The sequence below is a fragment of the Vipera ursinii genome (genome assembly GCF_947247035.1).
Source record: "Vipera ursinii genome assembly, chromosome: 3".
NCBI classification, from domain to species: Eukaryota; Metazoa; Chordata; class Lepidosauria; order Squamata; family Viperidae; genus Vipera; species Vipera ursinii.
In genome coordinates this window covers 189,923,116-189,945,792 of record NC_139516.1, presented here as the reverse complement: position 1 = coordinate 189,945,792, position 22,677 = coordinate 189,923,116, and the positions used below count along the sequence as shown (strand labels likewise).

Genomic DNA, 22,677 nt, shown 5'->3' with positions numbered 1-22,677 from the left:
TCGGTCTGGAGAAGATGGATAGATTATATTCAGAACAAATATGGGACTAAAAAGTTTCAGCTTATGAATGAATTACAGAATGATATTATTAATATTAGTATGTTTCTATGGTATTTTTATTAGTTTTTATTATATTTTATTATTATTTTTATTATTAGTATTGTTTAATAATCTGGATATTATCTTGTTTTTATGTTATTATTATTATGTTTACTTTTATCTTGTTTGTGTTCAAGTTAAAGGGGAGTTAAAGTGTATTAGGAACTTGGTTACATATATAGTTGGTTAATGTTATTTAGATTTTGATTGTTATTTTTGTAACCCTGTATTCAGTTCTGGGAAGTGGGGGAGGGGGGTGGTTTGGGTTTGGGTTTGTATTGTAACTTTTATAAAACTTTTTAATTAAAAAAAAGAAATATAGGATGAAATTAATTGTATTTTTCTAAAACTGTGTGAACAAAACAGCACTGTATTTTTTATTAGTTTTATTCATTTATAACATAAAATGCCAAAATACAAAAGTAAATAGTAGGGGGCGGCAGTAGAGAAAGGGAAAACAAAAAAGGTCTGAAGAAATAGCAGTGTATATTAAATTTATGTCCTGTTTTTCCTCTGACAAGTTCAAACCTGTGAATGTGATTCACCTGCTCATACTTATATTCACAAGGAATCCAACGTGGTAAACAAAAGTTACGGCTGAAAGTTCACTCTGTGAACTTTGTGGCTGCCATTTGAATTAGTCCTCATTCAATGCTTTAACCACAACACGGAACGTTTTTGCTTTTTATACTCTGTACAAGTAGTACTTGACTTATGACGGCAATTGGGAGTGGAATTGAGGTATGGTGATGTAAGTGCAACTGCATAACTTAGCAACAGGAATGAATCCCTGTAGTTCTTATTGTTGTTGTTAATCGAAGAGGGCCAGCAGGCAAATAGGTGGCTGCTGCTGGGTGTCCATGGGTGTGAAGGAGCTGTGGTGAGGTTTGGGAAAGATACGAAAGCATGTAAGGAGGTGTGACAATGCTCTATAAGGGTGCATGGGGATGCATGAATGGATAGCGCAGCATGAGTGAAGAAAAACTGGAGAAGGCTGCACTGGTGGGGAGACTTCCCTCAGCAACTTGTGACCCTCCCTACTGGCTTCCCCATTTCTAGAGAAGCCATCAGGGAAGGTTGCAAATGGTGATCAGGGGATAGTGGGCTGGTGCAGCCACACTCATAAATGCAAATTTATTTATTTATTTATTTATTGTTTGCTAAGCACTCAGATTGCAATTGTTTGATCAGGAGGGTGCTGACAGCTTGAACTCCAATGACCAAGTCATAAGCACCATTTATTCAGTGCAGTTGAAACTCTGAACGGTTGCTAGATGACTTGTCATAAGTTGAGTACTGTTATATTGCTGTCAAATCGCTGATTTTTGCACAGATCCCAAAAGGAAAAAAAATGTAGTAGCAAGTACTTACTACTTGATATATTGTAAACAGATAGGGAATAGAGTTTACAGATCATATATCAGAGTGTTAAAAATCTAAAAAAGTACAAGTCCACAAACCTTTTAATGCATCTGCTCACAAAACATCCAATGCTGCAAAACACATTTGTTTCTCAAAAGGAACACCTTTCAGTATTTCCTCATTTCCTCCTGTCTAGTTTAATGAAGAGAAGGGTGAGGAGTGACATGATAGCAGTGTTCCAATATCTCAGGTGCTGCCACAAAGAAGAGGGAGTCAAGCTATTCTCCAAAGCACCTGAAGGCAGCACAAGAAGCAATGGATGTAAACTAATCAAAGAAAAAAGCAACCTAGAACTAAGAAGAAATTTCCTGACAGTTAGAACAATTAATCAGTGGAACAACTTGCCTCCAGAAGCTGTGAAAGCTCCAACACTGGAAGTTTAAGAAGAGATTGGACAACCATCTGTCTGAAATGGTATAGGGCTTCCTTTCTAACTATTCTATTCTATTCTATTCTATTCTATTCTATTCTATTCTATTCTATTCTATTCTATTCTATTCTATTCTATTCTATTCTAATCAAGTAAAGTATTAGTACCGCTTTTTTATGCTACTTATAAAAACCTAGTAAGACCACATCTGGAATACTGCAACCAATTTTGGTCACCATACTACAAAAAAGATGCTGGAATAAAAAGAGGGAAGGATGAGAAACAATGGTTAGAAACTGACCAAAGAGAGAAGCAACCTGGAATTAAGGAGAAACTTCCTGACAGTGAGGACAATTAACCAGTGAAACAGTTTGCCTTCAGAAATCATGGGCGCTCCATCACTGGAAATTTTTAAGAAGAGATTAGACGGTCACTTGTCTGAAATGGTATAGGTTCTCCTGCTTGAACAGGGGGCTGGACTATAAGACCTCTAAGGTCCCTTCTTATCCTATCCTATCCTATCCCATTCCATTCTGACATATTTGAACAATCAAGTGCTTCTGTTTGAAAACAAAACAGAATCTTTCAGCTGACTAGTCACTTGAGAGCATAAAACAAATCAATTATATGAGTGATTTTTGCTTATGAAGTGGCTATTTGAACAAAGTTGAATTAAATACATAAAAACAAAATCGGACTCCATTTCTATATGAGTAAAAATATGGAGTGATGCATTTCATTATATTAGGTAAAGGTTCCCCCGCACATGCGTGCTAGTCGTTTCCGACTCTAGGGGCCAGTGCTCATCTCCGTTTCAAAGCCGAAGCTTGTCTGACATTTCCGTGGTCATGTGGCCGGCATGACTAGACGCCAAAGGCGCACGGAACGCTGTTACCTTCCCACTGTAGTGGTCCCTATTTTTCTACTTGCATTTTTACGTACTTTCGAACTGCTAGGTTAGCAGCAGCTGGGACGAGTAACAGGCGCTCACTCTGTTACACAGCACTCGGGATTCGACCTGCCAAACTGCCGACCTTCTGATCGACAAGCTCAGTGTCCTAACCCACTGAGCCACCGCATCCCTTTTCATTATATTACCTGTGATATATTTAATAAGTTACCGGGGGGTCCTCCCTTAATTATGGTAATTGGCACCAGGAACTCTTTGACACCCACTTATAATGGTATTTGCAGTAGTTCCAGTGGCTATTGTTAGACAAATCCGACATAGTTGCAGTGTCCTGTGATCCTGTGAATGTCATTTGTGATTTCCTGCCAACTTCCCCATTAACTTTGCTTCCGGGAAACCAGCAGTAAAAATCTCAAAAGGCAATTGTGATCATGGGATGCTGCAATCATTGTAACTGTGAATGGGCTGCCAAGCAATCAAAGCAGGATCTCATGACTGTGGGAATGCTGTGACAGCCAGAATTGCAAGGAACAGTTGTTAAGTCCCCTTATTCAGCACCATCATAAAAAGTTACTGAATAAGTGGTTGCTGAACAAGACTATCTGTAGTTAGTTATTTCTAAGATTTCTATGTGGTTTCCAATCCAGATTAGCTCTAAATTACTTGCAAGACAAAGCAATACCCTACAAATATTAGAAAAACATAGAAAAAAACCCAATATTATATTAAATCTCCATCTTCTTTGTAATATTACATCTAAAAACTACTATATATTTTTCTTTTTTTAAGATTTACTGAAATAAAAGATTGGAAATTGTTTGAAGTCAGGTGACATATAAATTTAATAAATTAGCTTTAACAAATTGAGAATCCATAATTTCTTATGAACTGCCACTGTTTTGTCTTTTATAATTCCGGGATGTATTTTTATTTTTTAAACTAATTTCAAATTGGTATTCTGAAAGTTGTGTTCCAAATTAATAAAAATGCTACCAACCTGAAGTACATCGCCAAGATCTGCAGTGCTAATATCTGGATCTTCAGTGGTGTTAAAAGGAACTGGGGTGATTCTCACAAGGGTGAGCACTCTGGGCTCTGGATATCTCCATAACATCATTCCTGCATCATCCTCGGTTTCATTGTAAAACACAACTTCATAGGCACCTGGTAGTTTTTGTGTATCTATTAAATTGAGATGAAATGGAGGAAGAAAAATATTTTACCTAAAGAATGTCCTAGTATATGAGAAGAGTGAAGTTAAAATAAATTAAGATAAGAAAAAATAAAATGAAATCCACTTTTTAAAAGCACCCACAAACTTAAAAAATACAGATGCCTTTATTAATTTGTTAAAAGTTATCTAAAGAAAAGTAATGTTCAGTACTGCAGGTTAGTATAACATTACTCCATAACTGCTGTATAATACCTGCATCTTGTATATACTGGAACAGGCCTGTCCGTAGATCATCTGAAGTATGTTCTGTTTTAGAAATCTGATTCTTCTCCATTGAAAATTGTACTGGATATATTTGATTGGCCATTTGTCCTTCTATTTTGTTTTCTTGAACAAGATATGTTTCCAGAAGTTCATTAAGAAGAACTAAGCAGTTCAAATGTTCCTGTCCCCAAAAAACCTTGTAATGAGAAAAATCAATAGTGAGCAACATAAAAAAAATTAAATACTTTAAATCCAATTCTTTCTGGTAATTTAATTTTTAGAAAGTTTATTCTAAAACTTTTTTAGATTTATCAGAGAAACAGGTTCATGCATCATAAAGGGTTTAAAAATTCAGGTCCTGGTCCTGAAGGCAGAAGGTATTTATTGCAGCAAGAATTTTTAATTGCAAAAATCTTGAAGCAAGATTTATGTTAAATATAAAGAAAAAGTATGAGATCTCTTAATAGTGCCATGCAAGAAAACTGTTTTTGTCTTTTTCAATAAATAAATAATCAAGTATATTTTGACTCATTTGTTTAATTGTGTACTCTTTATCTAGTCTTGAGATTTGTTTTAGGTCATATTGATCAGAAACACAGAAAATTCAAGAGATCACAAACTTTAAAAGTACTACTGTAGATAATTAATTTTGTATTACCTACATACTTTAGTGTGTCCTTTCCCATCTTTCTTTTCTACATATTATTTTGATTTCAACTCAGGTATCTCCAGTCAGTCTGGGGATTAGACTGGAAGATTCTGGGATTATTTAATTTTTTTTTATTTTAATCCCATTTATATCCTGCCCTTCTCCGAAGACTCAGGGCGGCTTACAATCTAAGCACAAATCAAATGTGCTTAGCAATAGCCTTCATACTATGTATATGCCTACACATTATGCACCTATTCATAACAACATTATGCACCTATTCCAGCAAGTAAACTAGGAAAGGAAAACACTGGAACAATCTATCAGAAAAACAAAATTGCCTAACAGCAGTTCATTTCCTCAAGTCTTCATTTATCTCCCAAGACAAACTTCTTAAGTCATACGGCACAGAGCGCTTACATACAGCTACAGTTAAATAATGATACTAAGTGCTAATCTTATGGGTTTGTATTTTTTAAATCAGCTAACCCTTGTTATTCTGCAGCTTATTTTAGAGGAGGGTGCTGCGGACTGAACTGTGTAATGTAATGTCAAAGGCCAGGAGGTACTGCTCTTCAGTGGAAAGGCTCCGTTGGTAGGGTGGCACATTTACCTATAACCAGTTTTGGAATTTTTAGAGAAAGAAAAATCTGGAATTGTGACTACGACATTAAGCAGGAGTAGTAAGTACTGCATCTCCATTTATGACTAATATGTTCTTTTTTCTGCACTCTAAATGCAAGCAATTTGAGGACTCTATCTTGGCTAAAAGTAGAATATAAACACAGTCCTCAAGAGAATATGCTGCCAGTGTCTGGTCATCTGCCATATAACTATCTTCTGGTTTTATTTTCAAATGATCAGAAATTATTACGTAGAAGGAATATAAAATTATATATAATAAGCGACGCTGTGAAGTCATTTCCTTTGAATGTTTTCAAAACAGTTGAAATTCAGACTACAAGACTGAAATTTATTTAGAGCTGTAGGAAAAAATGATAGACATAATATATTCTATTCATAAAAGGATGTTGTTAATAAGCCATAGAATATTTCTAAGGCACATAGAGAACTGTTATGTCATTTCCATATATTAAAATAAAATACACTAGGTCTAAGATTTCCTTAAATCAGAAGACTTTTCTCTAACTCAGCAAAACTTTCCATTGTCCATACTCATTCTGACCACAATTTCAAATGATTTTTTACATACAGACCTGGATCAGTCCACCTCTTATATCGACACAGACTTTTGGAGTAGCCAGATCGGGACCAGGATTCCCGCTATGTTTACACCATTTAGCTTCTATGGTGACAGAGCAGCACATAGGTCCAACCAAAGTCCTGCTTTTCTCCTGAAGACTTGTCTTTATAAGGAAATCACTGATGTCAAGGGTAAGTGATGATTTATTAATTATACCTAAAGTATGTGTGAAAAAATTACCATTAATTAAGCATAATGTATATTTTGCATTTACCTTTGAAGAAATAAAGTATTTACTTTTAAAGGAATAACTTACATAAGTATGTTCAAATCATATATATTTAATGCTTCTACCACTAAAATAGTTATTTTTTGCCAGTCAATTATAATTTTTTTCATATAAGCATTAACATATGAATTACATGAATTACTATTTTAATTAATAAATGAACTTAAATTGCTATCTTGTCTACTAAGCTGTTTCCATGCTAAACATAATTATTATATGAGAAAATAAAAGTATCAACGATGAAATATGAGAATGCAAATAAGAGAAAAAAACTATTTGAATGGGAGAGGAAATCACAAACACAGAAGAACAAAAAGCACATTTTCTAATAATGCTTAAATATTTTAATGGGGTATGTTTGTTAAGAGAATTAACAGCAAGATTCCTTTTTCCTTTTAGGAAGTTTGTCTGTATTTGAGTAAGGTTAGGGTTAGAAACAAGAAGCAGTTTGATGCACTATACTAAGATAAAGGTATTTTTTAATTTATTAAACATATTTTTATGCCACCACAATCAGAATGATTCTTGACAGCTTAAACAAGGCAGAAGTCATTTCTTACTGAGAAGAACATTGATTCTCATTCAAGCTTGCAAAAATCACTAGATTATCTTTCTAAAGGATTAGGTTCCTTCCATCATCATCATCATCATCATCACCACCACCATCATCATCATCATTAGTAGTAGTAGTAGTAGTAGTAGTAGTATATGAGTCAAAAATGGAAGTTTTCTCCAGCTGCCTGAATGTGAGAGCAAATTTTCCCATAGTAGAAAGCAACACCTAATAGTTTATTAGTAAATTACCAAAAACAAAAAATTGTTCAAACTATATCACCCATCAAAAAGGGGATTAGTTATATTTTTCGGCATTCTGAGTATGAAAAATAGAAATATCAATATTTGAACACTGAGTTCATTATAAAGTCCACATTAAATATACAGCATATGCTGTATGTCTAGAATATACAAAATAAATGTTATAAAATAAATGTAAAATGTCAATAAACAACAATGAAAATTGCATGTCTTCATAATTATCAACTTAAAAAGGAAACTATTTTAAAGCTATTGAACCATCTATATAAATGATTAATTATATGAGTTTGAGATGCTGTTTTACCATTTAAATATAATCTTATATTTTTATGCCAGTAGAAAAAAACAGTGTGTCCTGTGATTACCACAGTACTGATATTTTAAGCTTTGTTATTATTAGCAAATGTATGTGTAACACTTTCAATAAGAGTAATTATATTCTAGGCCCTAATATTCAACATTGCTAAGGGACTTGACTTAGCTGTGATAGGTCATTCTATAGATCTATCCTGCTTGCAGTTTCAAAGAGGAAGACTTAAAGATGGGATGCTGTGTGTGCAAAGATCAAGCCTCATTCAGTTGTTTGCACAGCATTTAATTACAGATAAACATTTACTCTAAAATGGGCAATTGTCTATCTTCCATTTGCTAAGTATACTTAGTGACTTCAATAATTTCTGCAATCAACTGATTGATGTATCATACAATTACAGAAAAAATTTCTTTCATAACATTTATTTACAGTTTAGACTGGTAGTGAAACTTGACACACCCACACCTAAAGGCCTTATAAACAGAAGAGCACTGACACAGACAACATCTGCTGAAGATGTTACCTAGCCTTGTAACAAAACATTTGGAAACTAACCCACAAGCTCGGAGAACGAACCTTCACCCTCCACCAATTCTAAATCTTTAAAAAAATCTTTAATTTCCTCTCTTACACTTAGTGACAATAAATTGAAATGAACTGGACTTCTCAGCCAGGGGTACTCCCTCCCGATTTTAACTATGGTGCTCATATTTGGAATCGTCATTCTGAATATTGAATTTCAGTATGCTTAATTTGTAATGCCTATGGCTTATTTTTCTAAAGAAATTTAATATTTATAAAAATGAATTTAAAAAAAACATCCAGGATCTACAATAGGCAGCTGTTTCATAAAACAGGATCTCCAAACCTGTGATTCAACTGCCCCAACTCCCCAATCCTTCTATAAGTCAGAGCCCTATCCAGTGTGTGTAACATAAAAGCATTTGCATCGAATGTGTTGGGGGAGAAAAGCAGGGAGATTTGCCGATTAATTTCTTTTAGAAATAAGGAAAAATGGTCTTGTTTCCTTATTGTAAATTTTGAAAAGTAGCTATTATGCCAAGAATAATTTTATAACAAATTGAATTATTGTTCTTTAAAAATAAGGTTTCTGTAACATAATAATGTTTATGAGTTCACAAAACAAATACTTGCTCAGTTCTTTCACTGAATTTGATAATAATGGAAAAGTTGCAGAACTCAAGACAAGTGTTACCCAGATCCTGCTGTCAACTAGAAGCAATGCATGTGCCCAAAGAACACATAGAAACTACTTCACAAAGTTTTGTGCACAACTAATGCAAACCTTAGAAAAGATATTTCTCAGTGGGGAAGAGTTTCCAAGTAAATCAGAAGGCGGCACCTTATGGAAAGGTGGATTATTGCCTATTCTAAGTAGGTACTCAGACCTTTTTTTTCACTGTCCCACCCCTTGCTTGTTTAAGCAATCTCTCCCACTCTGCCAGGGTGAGGGAATGGGAAAAAGGAAAGCATAGCCGTGGTTATGTGATTTCTCACTTAGCCACCACTTTGCTTAATAACAAAGCTGCTGGTTTCAATTGTGGTTGCTAAATGAGGTTCATGGAATAACTGCCTCTTTGTTTTTTTCAAAAGCCCATTGTCTTTACAGTTCTATCCCATTGCCTCATAGTTACTCTTAATGGCCTCTATGACTTCACTAGACACAGGATGTATTATAACCAATGAAATACCCACTTGCTCTAGACCAGCGTTTCCCAACCTTTAGGAACTTGAAGATGCGTGGACTTCAACTCCCAGAATTCCCCAGCCAGCTATGCTGGCTGGGGAATTCTGGGAGTTGAAGTCCACGCATCTTCAAGTTCCTAAGGTTGGTAAACGCTGCTCTAGACAATCACATGCATATCCTAATTTGCTTACAGTATATGTATAAAAAGGGACTGAATAGTATATATATATATAAAAAAGGGACTGTAACCGCATCCCTCTTTAGGCCTGTCTTTGGCTCTGGTATTGTCAATTGGTGTAATATGTTCTTCTACAAATGCAGGTAGTCTTGTGGCCATTCTGTTTTTATCACTGTAGCTTCATGTGACTATGAAACTCACTGCCCTCATTTTTCTTTGATACAGTAAAATGTTCTACTATAAAGTCTATTTTTTTTTAACCAGAGATGCTTACTTTTAAAATTCTACATTAACACATAATACTCAGTGTAACAGATAGAAGGGGATGGAATATTGTTGTCAAGTAGTATGAATTTCTTTTATGCCCAAATGATCCATAAAGGAAAGGTTTCCATGAATGAAGATGATTTATACTGTCAAAAGCAACTATACTGAAGTTCCACAATTTAAAAAAAATATTCATTAATCTTACTAACAGTGAAAATTCTTCCTCAAGGCCACTGTAGCTTTATTTTTCAGCTGTTCTGTTTCTCCTTTAGAATGAATTAAATTTTGCTGTAGAAATCACACTGCACCTACTGAAAGGATTAGAAGTTGGACAGAGAAATCCTAAAACAAGATCCTTACTGAGGGGTTATACAGAGCAAATTTATATAGTGTTTAAAAGAATAAATATTTAAAGCAGCTCAAAACAGAGAAATATGGGGCACTCCAGTAAAAGAATGAATAGCATAAGACAAAGTCTTTAGCAGAACCTTTTAGTGGAATTTCATTAATAGAAAAATTTCAGGGGCTGACTTGCATAGAGAACAAGGCTTTACATACTACAGGAAAGCGTGCTGAAACATGAATGGAAACTATCAGCATACCTCAGAGTCTAACTATAGGATCTCTATGCATCTGTACGACCTACAGTGTACAAGATGAAATTACATGGTTATTATTAGCTAGAAAGTTGAAAATAAGGTTTAGGACATTTCCTTTCTCTCTTTGTTGTTAGCTGCGAAGTCGTGTCCAACTCATCGCGACCCTATGGACAACGTTCCTCCATCCTTTCTCTCTACTACTATATAAAGCTTTGACACAGCTCTCCAAGGATGCTCTGAAAAAATGTATTGTAGAATATTAGTTTCCTTTAAGCAATCTAATCATTTCCACTATTGCTGTACTAGCTCACAGAATCTAATTATTTATTCCCAAACCTGTTGATATCCAACAGAATTTTCTTCAGGGATACTGTACAAGTTAACATGCTGTTTTGCTGAGCGTTTGCATTTTTTTTTCAAGAGAAAAACAATTTGGTTAACTATTCTACTTAAAAAAAAAGTCCTTCCAGAGACTAATAAAAATGGTTGGAGGAGGTTTACAAAATATTGCCAGCCCTTGCATTGTGAAGGTCTGCTTTGATCCTTTATAGAGCTTGGATGTATCAATGTGTTGATGGAGAAAAGGCAATCAGACTGCTCTAAAATGGGGCTTCTGTATGTCATTATAAAGTATGGGATGCCATATGCTAGAAAGAAATAAGTAGGTAGTCTTTATACAGCTGGAAGTGATCTACGAATGCTTGACAAATCTGCAGGCATGTGATTGATACTAACCAGAAGCTGATTTGCATAGCAATTACTTGAAGGCAGAACTATTAACTTTTATAAATTACTATATAACTTATTTTACTCTCAAAATATGATAGTGAAAGATGTAGCACAATGACAATTGACAAGGCCAAATACGTAAAGACAACTATAAAAAAAAATCCCTCATTCCTGAGCAGCAAAATTCTAATGGTCCATATATTTTATGTTTTCCCCTAGGCTTTCTGAAGTGCTCCTGCAAGAAAAAAATTGTTTTAAGTAGTCTTCTCCTTCCCATTTAGCTCCACTCTCTTAAAGAATTATTTATAGCTGTATCCTGCTTCTTGATTTATCTCCAACAGCTTCTTCTCTCGGACCAAAAAGATATGTCAGCTTCATTCTTCTGCCAATAGCTCCTTCTTTCTTGGAAACCTAGGAATTGTTCTGTACAATCTCCAGCCAAATGGATACAGTGCACTTATATATGTGTGGCTTGTGAATGAATGAACATGTGCATTTGCATTATCTTTATGTAATTTGAAACAAAGCACATGAAGAAGCAAGGAAGCAAGATTACAGAAATAAAAAAAAACTTCCCTTAATATTACCTATGTACTTTGACTGGCAATACTATTATTCAAAGAAAGTTCTTGCTTTTCTCCATTATCTGACCACATTTCTGTTTGCTGTGATGTTACTATATGGAAAATGTACAGTCTGTGATGAATTAAAAACACTATTGGTTCAAAGAAGTTATGTAAGAACTGCTACCCAATAATAAGCTCTCAAATGCATGCATTGTGTCTGAATATGTAACCAAACAAGTTAGGCTTCTTGCATTTAAATGGTCAGGTTTTTTTAAAAAAAAAAATTAAAATCCCAAACTCAAGAAATGATTCAACTAACATGGTTAAAAAACATTTCCAGATAATGAAAAGCATTACACAATATCTTCAAAAATCTGAAGAGTACCAATATTCTTGCTTCTATCATCCTAGGATGAGCTTAAAAACTCATTAGTAAATTAGTTACAAATGGAGAATTCTAAGTAAAAATATTTTAAATAGTGCATGTTTCTTCTGTTGACAATCACTAACAACTAATTAGTAAGTTATAATGAAATCTGCAAAATGATATGCAAATTTGGTCATGCAGTTCTTACAAAAGCATAGCCCATTTTAGTTTAGTTAACTGAAGAAAAATAGATATTTGGGTGCAACATTTGGCCAAATCTATTATAATTTCTATGTTCATTATTCTACCTTCTTGCCTCCATTCTCCAAACACCCTGTTGAAAAATTAGTTGTCAGAAATCTTACTGGTTTAAGTTAAGGAGCTTGAAGCTTAGGCGTTAGGACGACTGATTTAAACCTCCACAACAAATGTTATTAATATACATCTAGCATGATCTTATGGGTATGTTTGTATGTTCAAGAGGAAAGAGACAGAGAAACTAGCATGATTGTAGGAAAGAATTGTTTTTCTGAACATTGTCTCTTCTGTAAACTCCTTGAAATCCTGTGTTTCTATGGAGATTTAATTGAGGGAGATTTAATCAAGGTGAAGATCTCATGAGGGAATGTTTTACAATGGGTTTTTTTGGCGGCAGTGGTTTTTTGTCATCACTAAAAGGGCTGTTGCTTTGAGAAATTTTGAGAAATTGTTGATCTAATTTCTTTCTGTAAATTTGACAGAGAATTTTAAAAGGCCATTTGTGCTCAGATCTTATCAGAGGGAGATTAAAAAGGACTTTTATTGGATTGTTATTACCCATCTGGTAATTACCATTATCAGCCAGTTTTCTCATCTTCTGCTTCTACTGGCAATTCTGAATGTTGAGGGAGGATGAAAGAAGACTCAGTGTCAAAACAGCAATATTAATGAAAGAATCCTGATGCGTAAGCCCACCGCTGCTAATTTCCTTGGATTGCAAACTGCACAATTGAAACTAATCAGCATTGTCACAGAATAAGGTTACAAAGATTTACTTAATAAGATATTAAAAGATGAAAAACTGGATCTTGAAGGGTGGCACTTTTGTTAATAAAACACTGTGCTAGCTGGAATAACCAGACTGTAACACCACCACCAGCAAAGCAATAAAGCTAGTAGTGATCAAACACAATAGATTACACTACTGGATTTCTCATTTGTGTGAAATAGAGTTTGGGAAGAATGAACAGTCACTAGAGTACCATACTTCAACACTGTCAATTAACCAATCTTCACTGAGACTTTTTTAGCGTTATATATGGCTTCATTATATATGGCTCTGTAAAAATACAAGATGTGTTATCAGTGATAAACAGATATTAATGACCTTGAACATATCAAATCCTTGAATGTATCCTCAATATACGTTCTTCCTGCATTACAGCAGCCTTGGAAACCCGAACATATATTTTATTTGAGTACTTCAAACACTAAACATTCAGGAACTTATATTACTTTAATCCACTGCAGGCTGTGCTTCATTTAATTTTATTGGCTGTGTTGGAGGTACTGGATCTATTTGGGGGATGAGGGGGGGAACAAAGCTCTTTTACGTATCTTTTCAAAAGGGCTTAATTATATTTTATAGCCTGGGCCAGGAGCCCTGCTTGTTTTCTGTCTAACAAGGTTCAAATGGAGTTCAGACAAGTGATGAATCAGAAGCAAAGTCAAAGATGGTTATCTTTATGAAATGAGCTCATCTCCATTTAGGAAAGGCTGAGCAGGTACATCATAGTCAGTGCTGAATGTTAAATAATCTGGAAATCAGATGGTGGTCAATTTGATTTAATGTTTTGTATCTTCATTCAGAGCAAATACATCTAACATAATTTTAAATATGCATTGCCTTTTTGATTAACTGTAGCTTTATGCTTAGAATACTTAAAAGAATATGTAACCCTGTACCTGTAAAAGTAGGTTATTGGTATCCCAAAACAAAGTAAAGAAGCACTACAGAACTGACCGTTAAGTTATTCTGTGAACCCAACATTTTCAACATTCTACTATGTTTAATGTGTGATAATCACAGAGTATATTCCATTTTTATTGTATAAATTGTATTTATGCAGAATGTTCCAAAACTGGGTAGATCGTGTCATCTGAATATCATCTCTGCTCATACTTTCCTAAGTTAACTGGCAAGTGGATTTTTGATTTTAATGGAGTTTGATATTTTGGGCATTGTCTTTCTCAAAATCAGCATGCTATGATTAATTGTATTAACAGAGAGGTGATGGAAGAAGTCAATTTATCAGTAGCAACTCTGAATTCTACTATAAAGTAACATTAGGGTATCAGACCAGGATTAATAGTGATACTCGGTCCTGGGATTAGATAGTATCTTATTTCATGGATTTTAGGCCATCTGTTCCTCCCTCCTACATTTAGGAGGGAGAACTATAAAAGCAGTTCTACCTCAGGGACTATAGAAAAGAATTAGAATTGTTCTGCTTTTCATTATCACAAGATTCAGTAACTCATTTCATTGTCAGGATAATCCTCTTTTACTCTTTCTTTTGCGCTTGTAGAGTATGCCAAAATGACAAATAAAATCCCAGATGTTACAGAGCTGATGAGGTCGCCACCTTTCCTTGAGTGTTGTGTTTAAGCTACTTGGGACACAACATCAAAAGTGACAGGACCCTGATGCCCACACCCAATATTCATTATGATTCGTTAGTGATTTGTATAGTTGTCTACCGTCTGAACTTCCACTTCAGTCCTCAGCAGCCATGAAAATGTTTTGCTTCTTTTCTAGCTTTTACTGACAAAGAATTCATTTCCTATTGTTTAAGCAATGGGAAGAATTTATGATTATGATGTTATTCTACAAGTCTTTTAGTACTTCTAAGAAGACTGTTACTCTACCTTGTTATTTAAATAGTCAGAATTAACTTTATGCTGTATTTTTCCTGGGCTAAGGTATTTTTAAGCATCAAAAGACATGGCAGACTCTTCCAATTAGATGCATTAATTTTGAAAAAGAAATCAACTGTATTTGGTTTCTGTCAAATTCTTTGTATTTGACAGAATACAATGTATTACACTTTGAAGCTTTTACAACTTCCAGTTTTTATTCGTCGATGATTTATTTTAGCCAAATAATTTCAATGTAAGAAAAAGAAATAATTTCTAAATACAAGAAAAAGAACAATGGAATACACTGATTGTAGCTTTACAGTTCACTGTATTTCATTCTCAAGACTTAAAAAAAATGATTTCTATTCTTCCCTCTGTAATTTATCTTTCCCTTTCTATACAGTTCTGTTTTAGCTGTGAGATACCACAATCAGAATTACTGGACAAATTGCAAAAGTAACCAATGTAAAATATGATTACTAAGTTACAACTAAATTACTAACTTTATTGAAAATAACTATAAATGTTTTAATTCATTTTCTTCTACTATTCTAACTTCTGTCCTAGATTACTTCAGTGAATTGCAAACTTTGCTCGTAATAAACTTAAAAATTAGAGAACTCTGGTTGCTCGGCAAATTATGAAGCTAGTAGTAGATTTTATTTGTTCTCTAGCAGCCGCAACAAATCCAGCCTATTGATTTTACTCAAAGTTGCAAAACAGAACAGATATGATCTTCTTCTGCTAGTCAGTATGGTCTGGAAATTCTTCTGAATATATTGGCTCTAAGAATTGTTTTAGATCAGGGGTTTTCAAACTTGGCCCTTTTATGACTTGTGGACTTCAACTCCCAGAATTCCTCAGCCAGGCACCTGTTTTAGATGCACTGTACAAATAAAAAATTGACTCACAAGTTAGGCAATGCTGAACTGATTAACCGACAGGGACATTATAGTGGAGAAATGCTTGGTTATTCTTGGAATGCTTGGGGCTGTGGAACTGAAATAGTTCTTTGCTTTTTGATTTAAAAGTTACAGTCAGAAATTACATTAGAACTGATTATAAAACTGTTTACATAGCCAGAGGATCAGACATTATTCAAAGCTACCAAGACCTGCCCCTCTTGCTCTGGATTCTGCTGGACTGAGTGGCTAGACCTGACAAGTAATGGATGCAAAGAAGTCAGAACTGTCCTTTGAAGAAACACTACTTTATCAAGCTTCCTGACCACATACAGTTCATATCCTACTCAAACTAACCTAAGAACCCTTTACATCAGGGGTGTCAAACTCAATTTCATTGAGGGCCGCATCAGCATTGCGGTTGCCCTCAAGGGGCCGGGTGGGTGTGGCCTACTGGGTGGGCGTGGCTAGAGTGCGTATGGCCTACCGGGTGGGCATGGCCAGCTCTACATCGTTCACATCAAGGGTGCCTATGGGGGCCTGGGCAGGAGTGGGACAGATCTGAGGGTCTCTGGCAGAAGGAGGGTCTCTGGGCCAGGGCCAAGGCAGTGGGGCCCGTTCCCTCACTGTTTCCAGGATGGCTTCGCGGGCCACATGAAACCACTTCGCGGGCCGGATCCGGCCCCCGGGCCTTGTGTTTGACATGTCTGCTTTACATTTTCCTACTCAATACAATAAGGGTGTTTTGCCTGTGGTTGAAAACACCACATCATGCAACCCTACATTTGGGAACAGACTGTATCTAACAGGGAAATGTTATCTAAAGGATCACATACTATATGCTACATTATTACTGCAGCAATATATAGCTAAAATGTTATTAAACAGCATTTAATCACTGACATTTCTGCCAGTTATGATAATTTTATATCTGAAAAATCACAAATGAGAATATCAGGGTTTCAGAATAAGCATAAACGTTAAATCGAGCCATTTTTGAATAGTGTTTTTTTTTCAGATGCTCCAAGAATCTTGAGCTATGATTAGTTGGTTGCTTTGTAAATTACGATGGACTCATTTTTAATTTTTTCCTCCAATGTACCAGTAAATTTGTAAAGTCCAGTTGCATTGGCCACCTTAAGAAAGGAGAACGGAGTAAAAGGATGAAGGAGAATCATAGTTACTAAAACACATGTTCAGAACCAGATGGTACTACAGTTGGGTAAAGCAGGGTATTAAACCTAAATTCAGAGGCATTTCTGAATAAGTGATTCCATACATGTGGAAAAAAACAAGTCAGATTATATCTCCTTATATGCCTAGCATATACCACTACAGCTTTTTTTAAAAAAAAATTAGGACATTAGTATTGACTATGATTTCTGTGTGCAATATTGTATTTATTTTGTAAACTTTGTGTGCGTTACACACAAAATCTTAATGTTTACATCTTAAGTTGTAAATTATAAAATGTGAGGACTATATTCCCTGTTTATTTACTGAGTTTCAATGTATGTGCTTGTATATATTTATATTAAGCTTTTAAATACTAAAAGTATTTGCATACTAAAAGTAAAGATCATGTTGCATGTATTGTTTGTTAAGCCCTGCTGGAAGATTGGTAAATATAGAAATGTGCATTAGGCTTGGGCACTAGAAGAAAGAAAAGCCTCAAGTTAAGAGGTGAAAAGTACATTTTTATGCTACAGAAATAATTCATTGGCTATGTTGAAGTAAACCGCACAGTATATTGTACGCTAGGCCTCTTAGATTGTTTGTCTACTGAGACTGGACAAAACATTTAAATTATTGCTTTCAATATTTGCTACAGGAATTTAAAAATATTACCTCCTAGTTTGACTTTAGATAGTAGTAAGCATGGATCACCATCCCACTTATTTTTGTGTCTCAAGAGTGAAAAAACAGCAGTTTGTTCTAAATTCCCATTGTTTTCTACAGCAGAGTACTCAAAATGTTTTCAGTTTTGTCTGTACAGATCATAGAAGACTTGAAGCATTTGGAGTGTTGTTCTGTTGGCCATTTTGTGCTTAATGCAAAACAAAATCCTTTTTTTATTTTGTACATGCCCATACCAGTAAGCTACGTAGAATGTTTTCTCCCATTGCTTTTAATCAAATCTGATTGAGCTGGATTATACATTTCATAGTAGTTGATATTTTTTGTACTTGTAAAGACATATTCATATATAAGAGAGAATAGAATATACTGCATAAGAAAAAAAAATCTCTATATTGTAAATTGGAATCTCATAATAGTCACCTTATATTAAAGGGGGGATGGAAGGATAAGCAAGCAGCTGTTTTCTTTTTTTGGTTGGAGTCTTTAGATATAAGTGAGGATTAGGAATAAGGATTAGGAGTGATGGAGAGGGATGCACTGGATTGAAAGGAGAGGAAGAAGGAAGAGTAAGGACAAATGGGAGGTGGGAATCAAAGAGTTCAAGAGAGCTGGAGAACTGTAAGAGCTGTGAATGTGAAAGGATGTAGTTGGAAGCAAACCTGGAGTGATGTATCAGGAGATAACCAGTGATTGGAAACCAACCAGAGGCTGCAGATTACGTGAAATGAAAGAACCTCAGACTCCTAGGATTTGGACCCAGGAAAGAAAGCATCAGTGACCTGGGTAGCTGGACAAGTCTATGAGGATAGACAAATTGCATAAGAATAGTCAATAGTCCAGCAACCATAGTTAGAGGTGGAAAACATAAAATATAAGCAGTTCTAATATAGTAAATTAGTGGTGGATAGTGTGGATTGGTTCTGACACTGGAGACTGGATTCATGTAGATTCATGTAGATCATCCTTTAGGTGAAAGAAAGGGTGGAAGAGGACTGGGAGAAGACAACTACTGATATGGGCCATCCTCTAGTGCAGGGGTAGGCAACCTCGGCTCTTTTATGACTCATGGACTTCAACTATGCTGACTCAGGAATTCTGGGAGTTAAAGTCCATGAGTCATAAAAGAGCCGAGGTTGCCTACCCCTGCTCTAGTGGAAGTTGTAGTACTCCTCAGGAGTAAGAATCCTGAGGAGCCTAATCCTGTGGAGAAACCTGGTCAGCTTAATCCTAATTAGATAAATATATAACTTGAGGAAAGAAGTGAAGCAGGAGTTGAAGAGAGTGCAAGATGATGGGTGAGATATGAGTAGTTATAGTGGAAGTGGTGGAATGAAAGAGCAGCTATGGTGGAAGGGCAAAAAGTGTGGTGGAAAGGAAGCTGGGACGAGAGAGGTGGATAGGTGAGTTATTGTCTCTTAAGTCATCTGGTGGGAGAGTGGAGGAGGGAGCATCAGCAGGGAAATATAGTGGAAAATGGAAAGCTAGATGTGGTCTGCTCTCTCAGAAGTGGGATTTGAGAGCTCAAGCCAATCCTTTAATACTTCCACAAAGTTCATCTCAGGAATCATGTGGCCTGAATACCCTGAATACTAGCTCATGCTATTGAATATAGTTTTGCATATAATAAATATTTCTTTATCCATGATTTGATCATGGATTATAGGGCAGACCTATATCAATACCTAGTTGAATGAGAAGGGGGAAGTTCCTCTCTCAAAACCCAGCTGGCTTTCAAGTGTTTCATCAGCATGAAACCAAAGTAGGGGGAGCAGGTTTGGTAATTGTCATCTGGGAGTTTCTGCAAGTGAACAGAACATTGTTCTACAGTATATAAAGTTCACATAAGAGTTTGGTCTTGAAGGACAAGTAGTTGATCTCCATGTTACATACTTTTATCACTGCTTAGGCAACTTGAATTTACCACAATTTGTTTACAAGAAGAAGGAGGAGGAGGGAAGGAGGAGGATGAGGAGGATGCTTGCTCATCAGGTAGGGAATCAAGGAGAGGGCCGAGTCTTTTCCAAGTACTATTTTATTTCCTGGGACTTAAGGAATGTTTCAGCCCTCTTTGCTTATATAACACTTTTTGCCTATTTCCCTCAATGCCATCTTTCTGATTCTTATCACCATGAGATTGTCCTGCGTGATCATGGGTTTGACCTGCATAAGATACATGTTAGATCTGTTGTTGTTTTCTCTAGAAATGGATGAGCAGTAATCTGAGGACCAAGGAGGTATCATACTAAGATCATTTCTAATTTCTATGATGTTAACTGGTGACACAAACATCTGGGAGAAGGATCTATCTGACTGATCTAGCTGCCAATCTGTGATGGCCAGCTCAGATTCAAAAAAGACTGAGATGAAGGAAGCTGCTCAAAGTGCCCTGGATAATGCCAGCCTCAAGAGGCAGCTGAGGTTGACTTAACAGGAGACAACACTTGGCAAGGGGCTGGATCCAGGACTTCCACCCAGAGCTGCGACCATAGCAGAACAGAAATCTACATGGCTCCTCATATGGTGCAGACCCCCTGTAAGAGCCACCATTGCCCAGCAGTTCTCTATTGGGAATGACTTTTCAGCTTGCCAGTACTCTGCATCCTAAACCTGCTGTCTAAGAAATCTGTTTCCTGGAACTGGTATGGCTGACAAGCCAACACTGATCTCCTGGCTCTTGGACTGTGACCTTATAATGGCTTCACATACTGCTTTGGAAATCATGCAGACAAGCTTACACCTTTGCTAGAGCATATTGGCACTTGTACACACACCCTGCCTGCCACTGTCTGCATATTATTTAAACTTTAGAACAAGACCTCTGTATCTTAGCTGCAGTGTCTGAGAGTGTTTGGCCTGAAAGAGGAGAAATAGAACCTACATGTTTCCAAGAATGCCTGGGGAGTTTCCAAGGCAGGCAGTTCTCTTGTGTGCTTTATTCACCACTGGAATGAGAGGTTAGCAGTGGTGCTTGACAGGGTTGCTCCTAAACACCCAATCCCTGAGTGCTGAGCCAACAGAACTCCTTGGTTTACTGAGGAGCTCTAGGAGATGAAGCTACAGAAGAGATGCCTAAGGCAATACTGGCATGCAATGAAGAAGAACAAATGTAATTATACTGTGCTGGTAAGAGCAGTGAAGTGTGATTATCCTACTTTTATTGCATATGCAGATAGCCACACAGCAGCATTATTTAGAGTTATATATTCCCTGTTGGGGAAATCAGGGCTTGAAAAAGGGCTGCTGGATCATTGCAAAGAATTCACTCAGCATCTGAAGGATAGAGTTTCTCACATTTTCTCAAAGTTGAATGCTACTTGGCTAAATTCTTGTGAGATGATCTGGGATTAATTTGAGCCTGAGTATCCTGAGGAAGTGTCCTCAGCACAGTGTTATCTGTGCTGTCAGTTGAGTATAGTGCAGAAATTGTTGCTGTTGCTTTTGCTGATAAACTCTGGCAAGATCAAAATAAGAGAAGTACAAGTCTCCTGCTCTAGTACTACTGACCATGGAATCGTTCTTGGATTGGTTGGAAAGGCTGGTAGTTTGAGTAATGTTTTTCAATGATTCTCCTCTTTCCTGAGTGATTCATCCAATCTGGTTAGGAGAGGGGTCATGTCCTCTGTTGTGGAGCATCATGGGGCTAATCCTTCTCTCTGTTTAGGATCTACATGAACCCTTGGGGAAAGGTAATCCATCACCTAGGTTGAGGTATCATCAATCTGTGGATGATACTCAACTGCATGTCTTTGCCACAGGCTGAGAAGGACATGTAGTATAGGTCCTGACCTAACACCTGGAGGCTATTAAGGTTGGATGCAGAAGAAGAGGCTTAAGCCAAATCCTAGCAAGATGGAGCAGCCAAATCCTAACAAAATGGAATAGCTGACTAATTCCAGAGATATTTCATCTTTAGTTCTGGATAAAGCTGGCCCACAATTTGAGTGTCCTTCTGAACTTGCATTTCCTGCTTGAACAGAAAGTCGAAACTGTGGACAGCCTTTGCAGAATTATGTCTTGTGTGTCAGTTCAGGCATTTCCAAAACAGAAGTCTTTTGTTCATAGGTATTTGGGCTCTCTCACCTTGCATTTACACTATTGGAATCACTCTAATACAGAGATGCCCTTGAATGTCATTAGGAGACTTCAGCTGGTTTAGCATGAGGCAGCCTAGGAAGTTATGAGGGTACCAAGGTTTATCAAGGTAACATTATTTTCAATTTGGGGTCCTGGACATCCCTGAGAACAGTCACTTACCCATAATCCACACAAGCTAACAAATGCATTGCTCTGAAAATTTTGGTTACTCTTAAAGCAATAATTCTAGGTAGAATTGAATTTTTAAAATTTTTCAGTATTTAATGTCAACTTTGGTTTCAATTCATGTGCCAAAGAGCATGTAGTAAGGATATATTCAGTATTACATTAAGATACAATATATAATATATTATATTATATATTATATTAATATATAATTAGCTTGCCACATTGCATCACTGTTGTGTGTGTTTTCACAAACAGAACATATGTTTGCCAGTCCATGTGAAGCTTGTTTGCTTTCAGTGATATTCTGCATGAATTTCTATGCATAAAAGCCAACAAGATCTCATAAAGCTTGTATCAAACAGGGCAAAAGTTGCTCAGTAGAAAAGAGGCACATACAGGTAACAAGCTCAAAATATGCATTTTTCATATTTCCCAAAATATTTTTTTTTAAAAAAACCCTAACTATAAAAATTCCTGATGAATACTATCTGGAAAACATAATTTATTGTAAGGTTATCAGTTAATTAAACCTGCTTTAAAAACGTTAGGCACCACCATAAGCTTTTGTTTTGCTTCCATGCTTTTCACACATTCCCAACCAAAGCTTTTTAAAAATGGTTCTCAGCACAAGAGGATTCCTCTTACATTACAAACCAGCTTCCATCTCTTACACAAAGGCTCATCTGGAAAAGAGGCCGTTTACACTGTTTATAAAATACTGTCACATAAAATTTGTAAGGAAAAAAAAAGCCATTCACTAAAAATAGCTTGCGTAAGTAAGGGATTAGAGTAGTTTCTGCTGCTATAATTGCTCCTTTGTAGTTTTTTTC

At 36.0% G+C, this 22,677-nt stretch overlaps 1 protein-coding gene across 2 annotated transcripts in view; it reads right to left on the bottom strand.

Moving 5' to 3' along the window:
• Nucleotides 1-22,677, bottom strand: part of VPS13B (vacuolar protein sorting 13 homolog B) — a 354,177-nt gene that overhangs the window by 81,129 nt on the left and 250,371 nt on the right. For both annotated transcript variants that reach the window (XM_083358950.1, XM_083358949.1), the window contains exons 37-39: nucleotides 6,106-6,308; nucleotides 4,228-4,435; nucleotides 3,799-3,983 (exon numbers count right to left, since the gene is read on the bottom strand). In XM_083358950.1, the coding sequence (XP_083215076.1) occupies nucleotides 3,799-3,983; nucleotides 4,228-4,435; nucleotides 6,106-6,308 (596 nt within the window). The remainder of the gene's footprint in view (nucleotides 1-3,798; nucleotides 3,984-4,227; nucleotides 4,436-6,105; nucleotides 6,309-22,677) is intronic.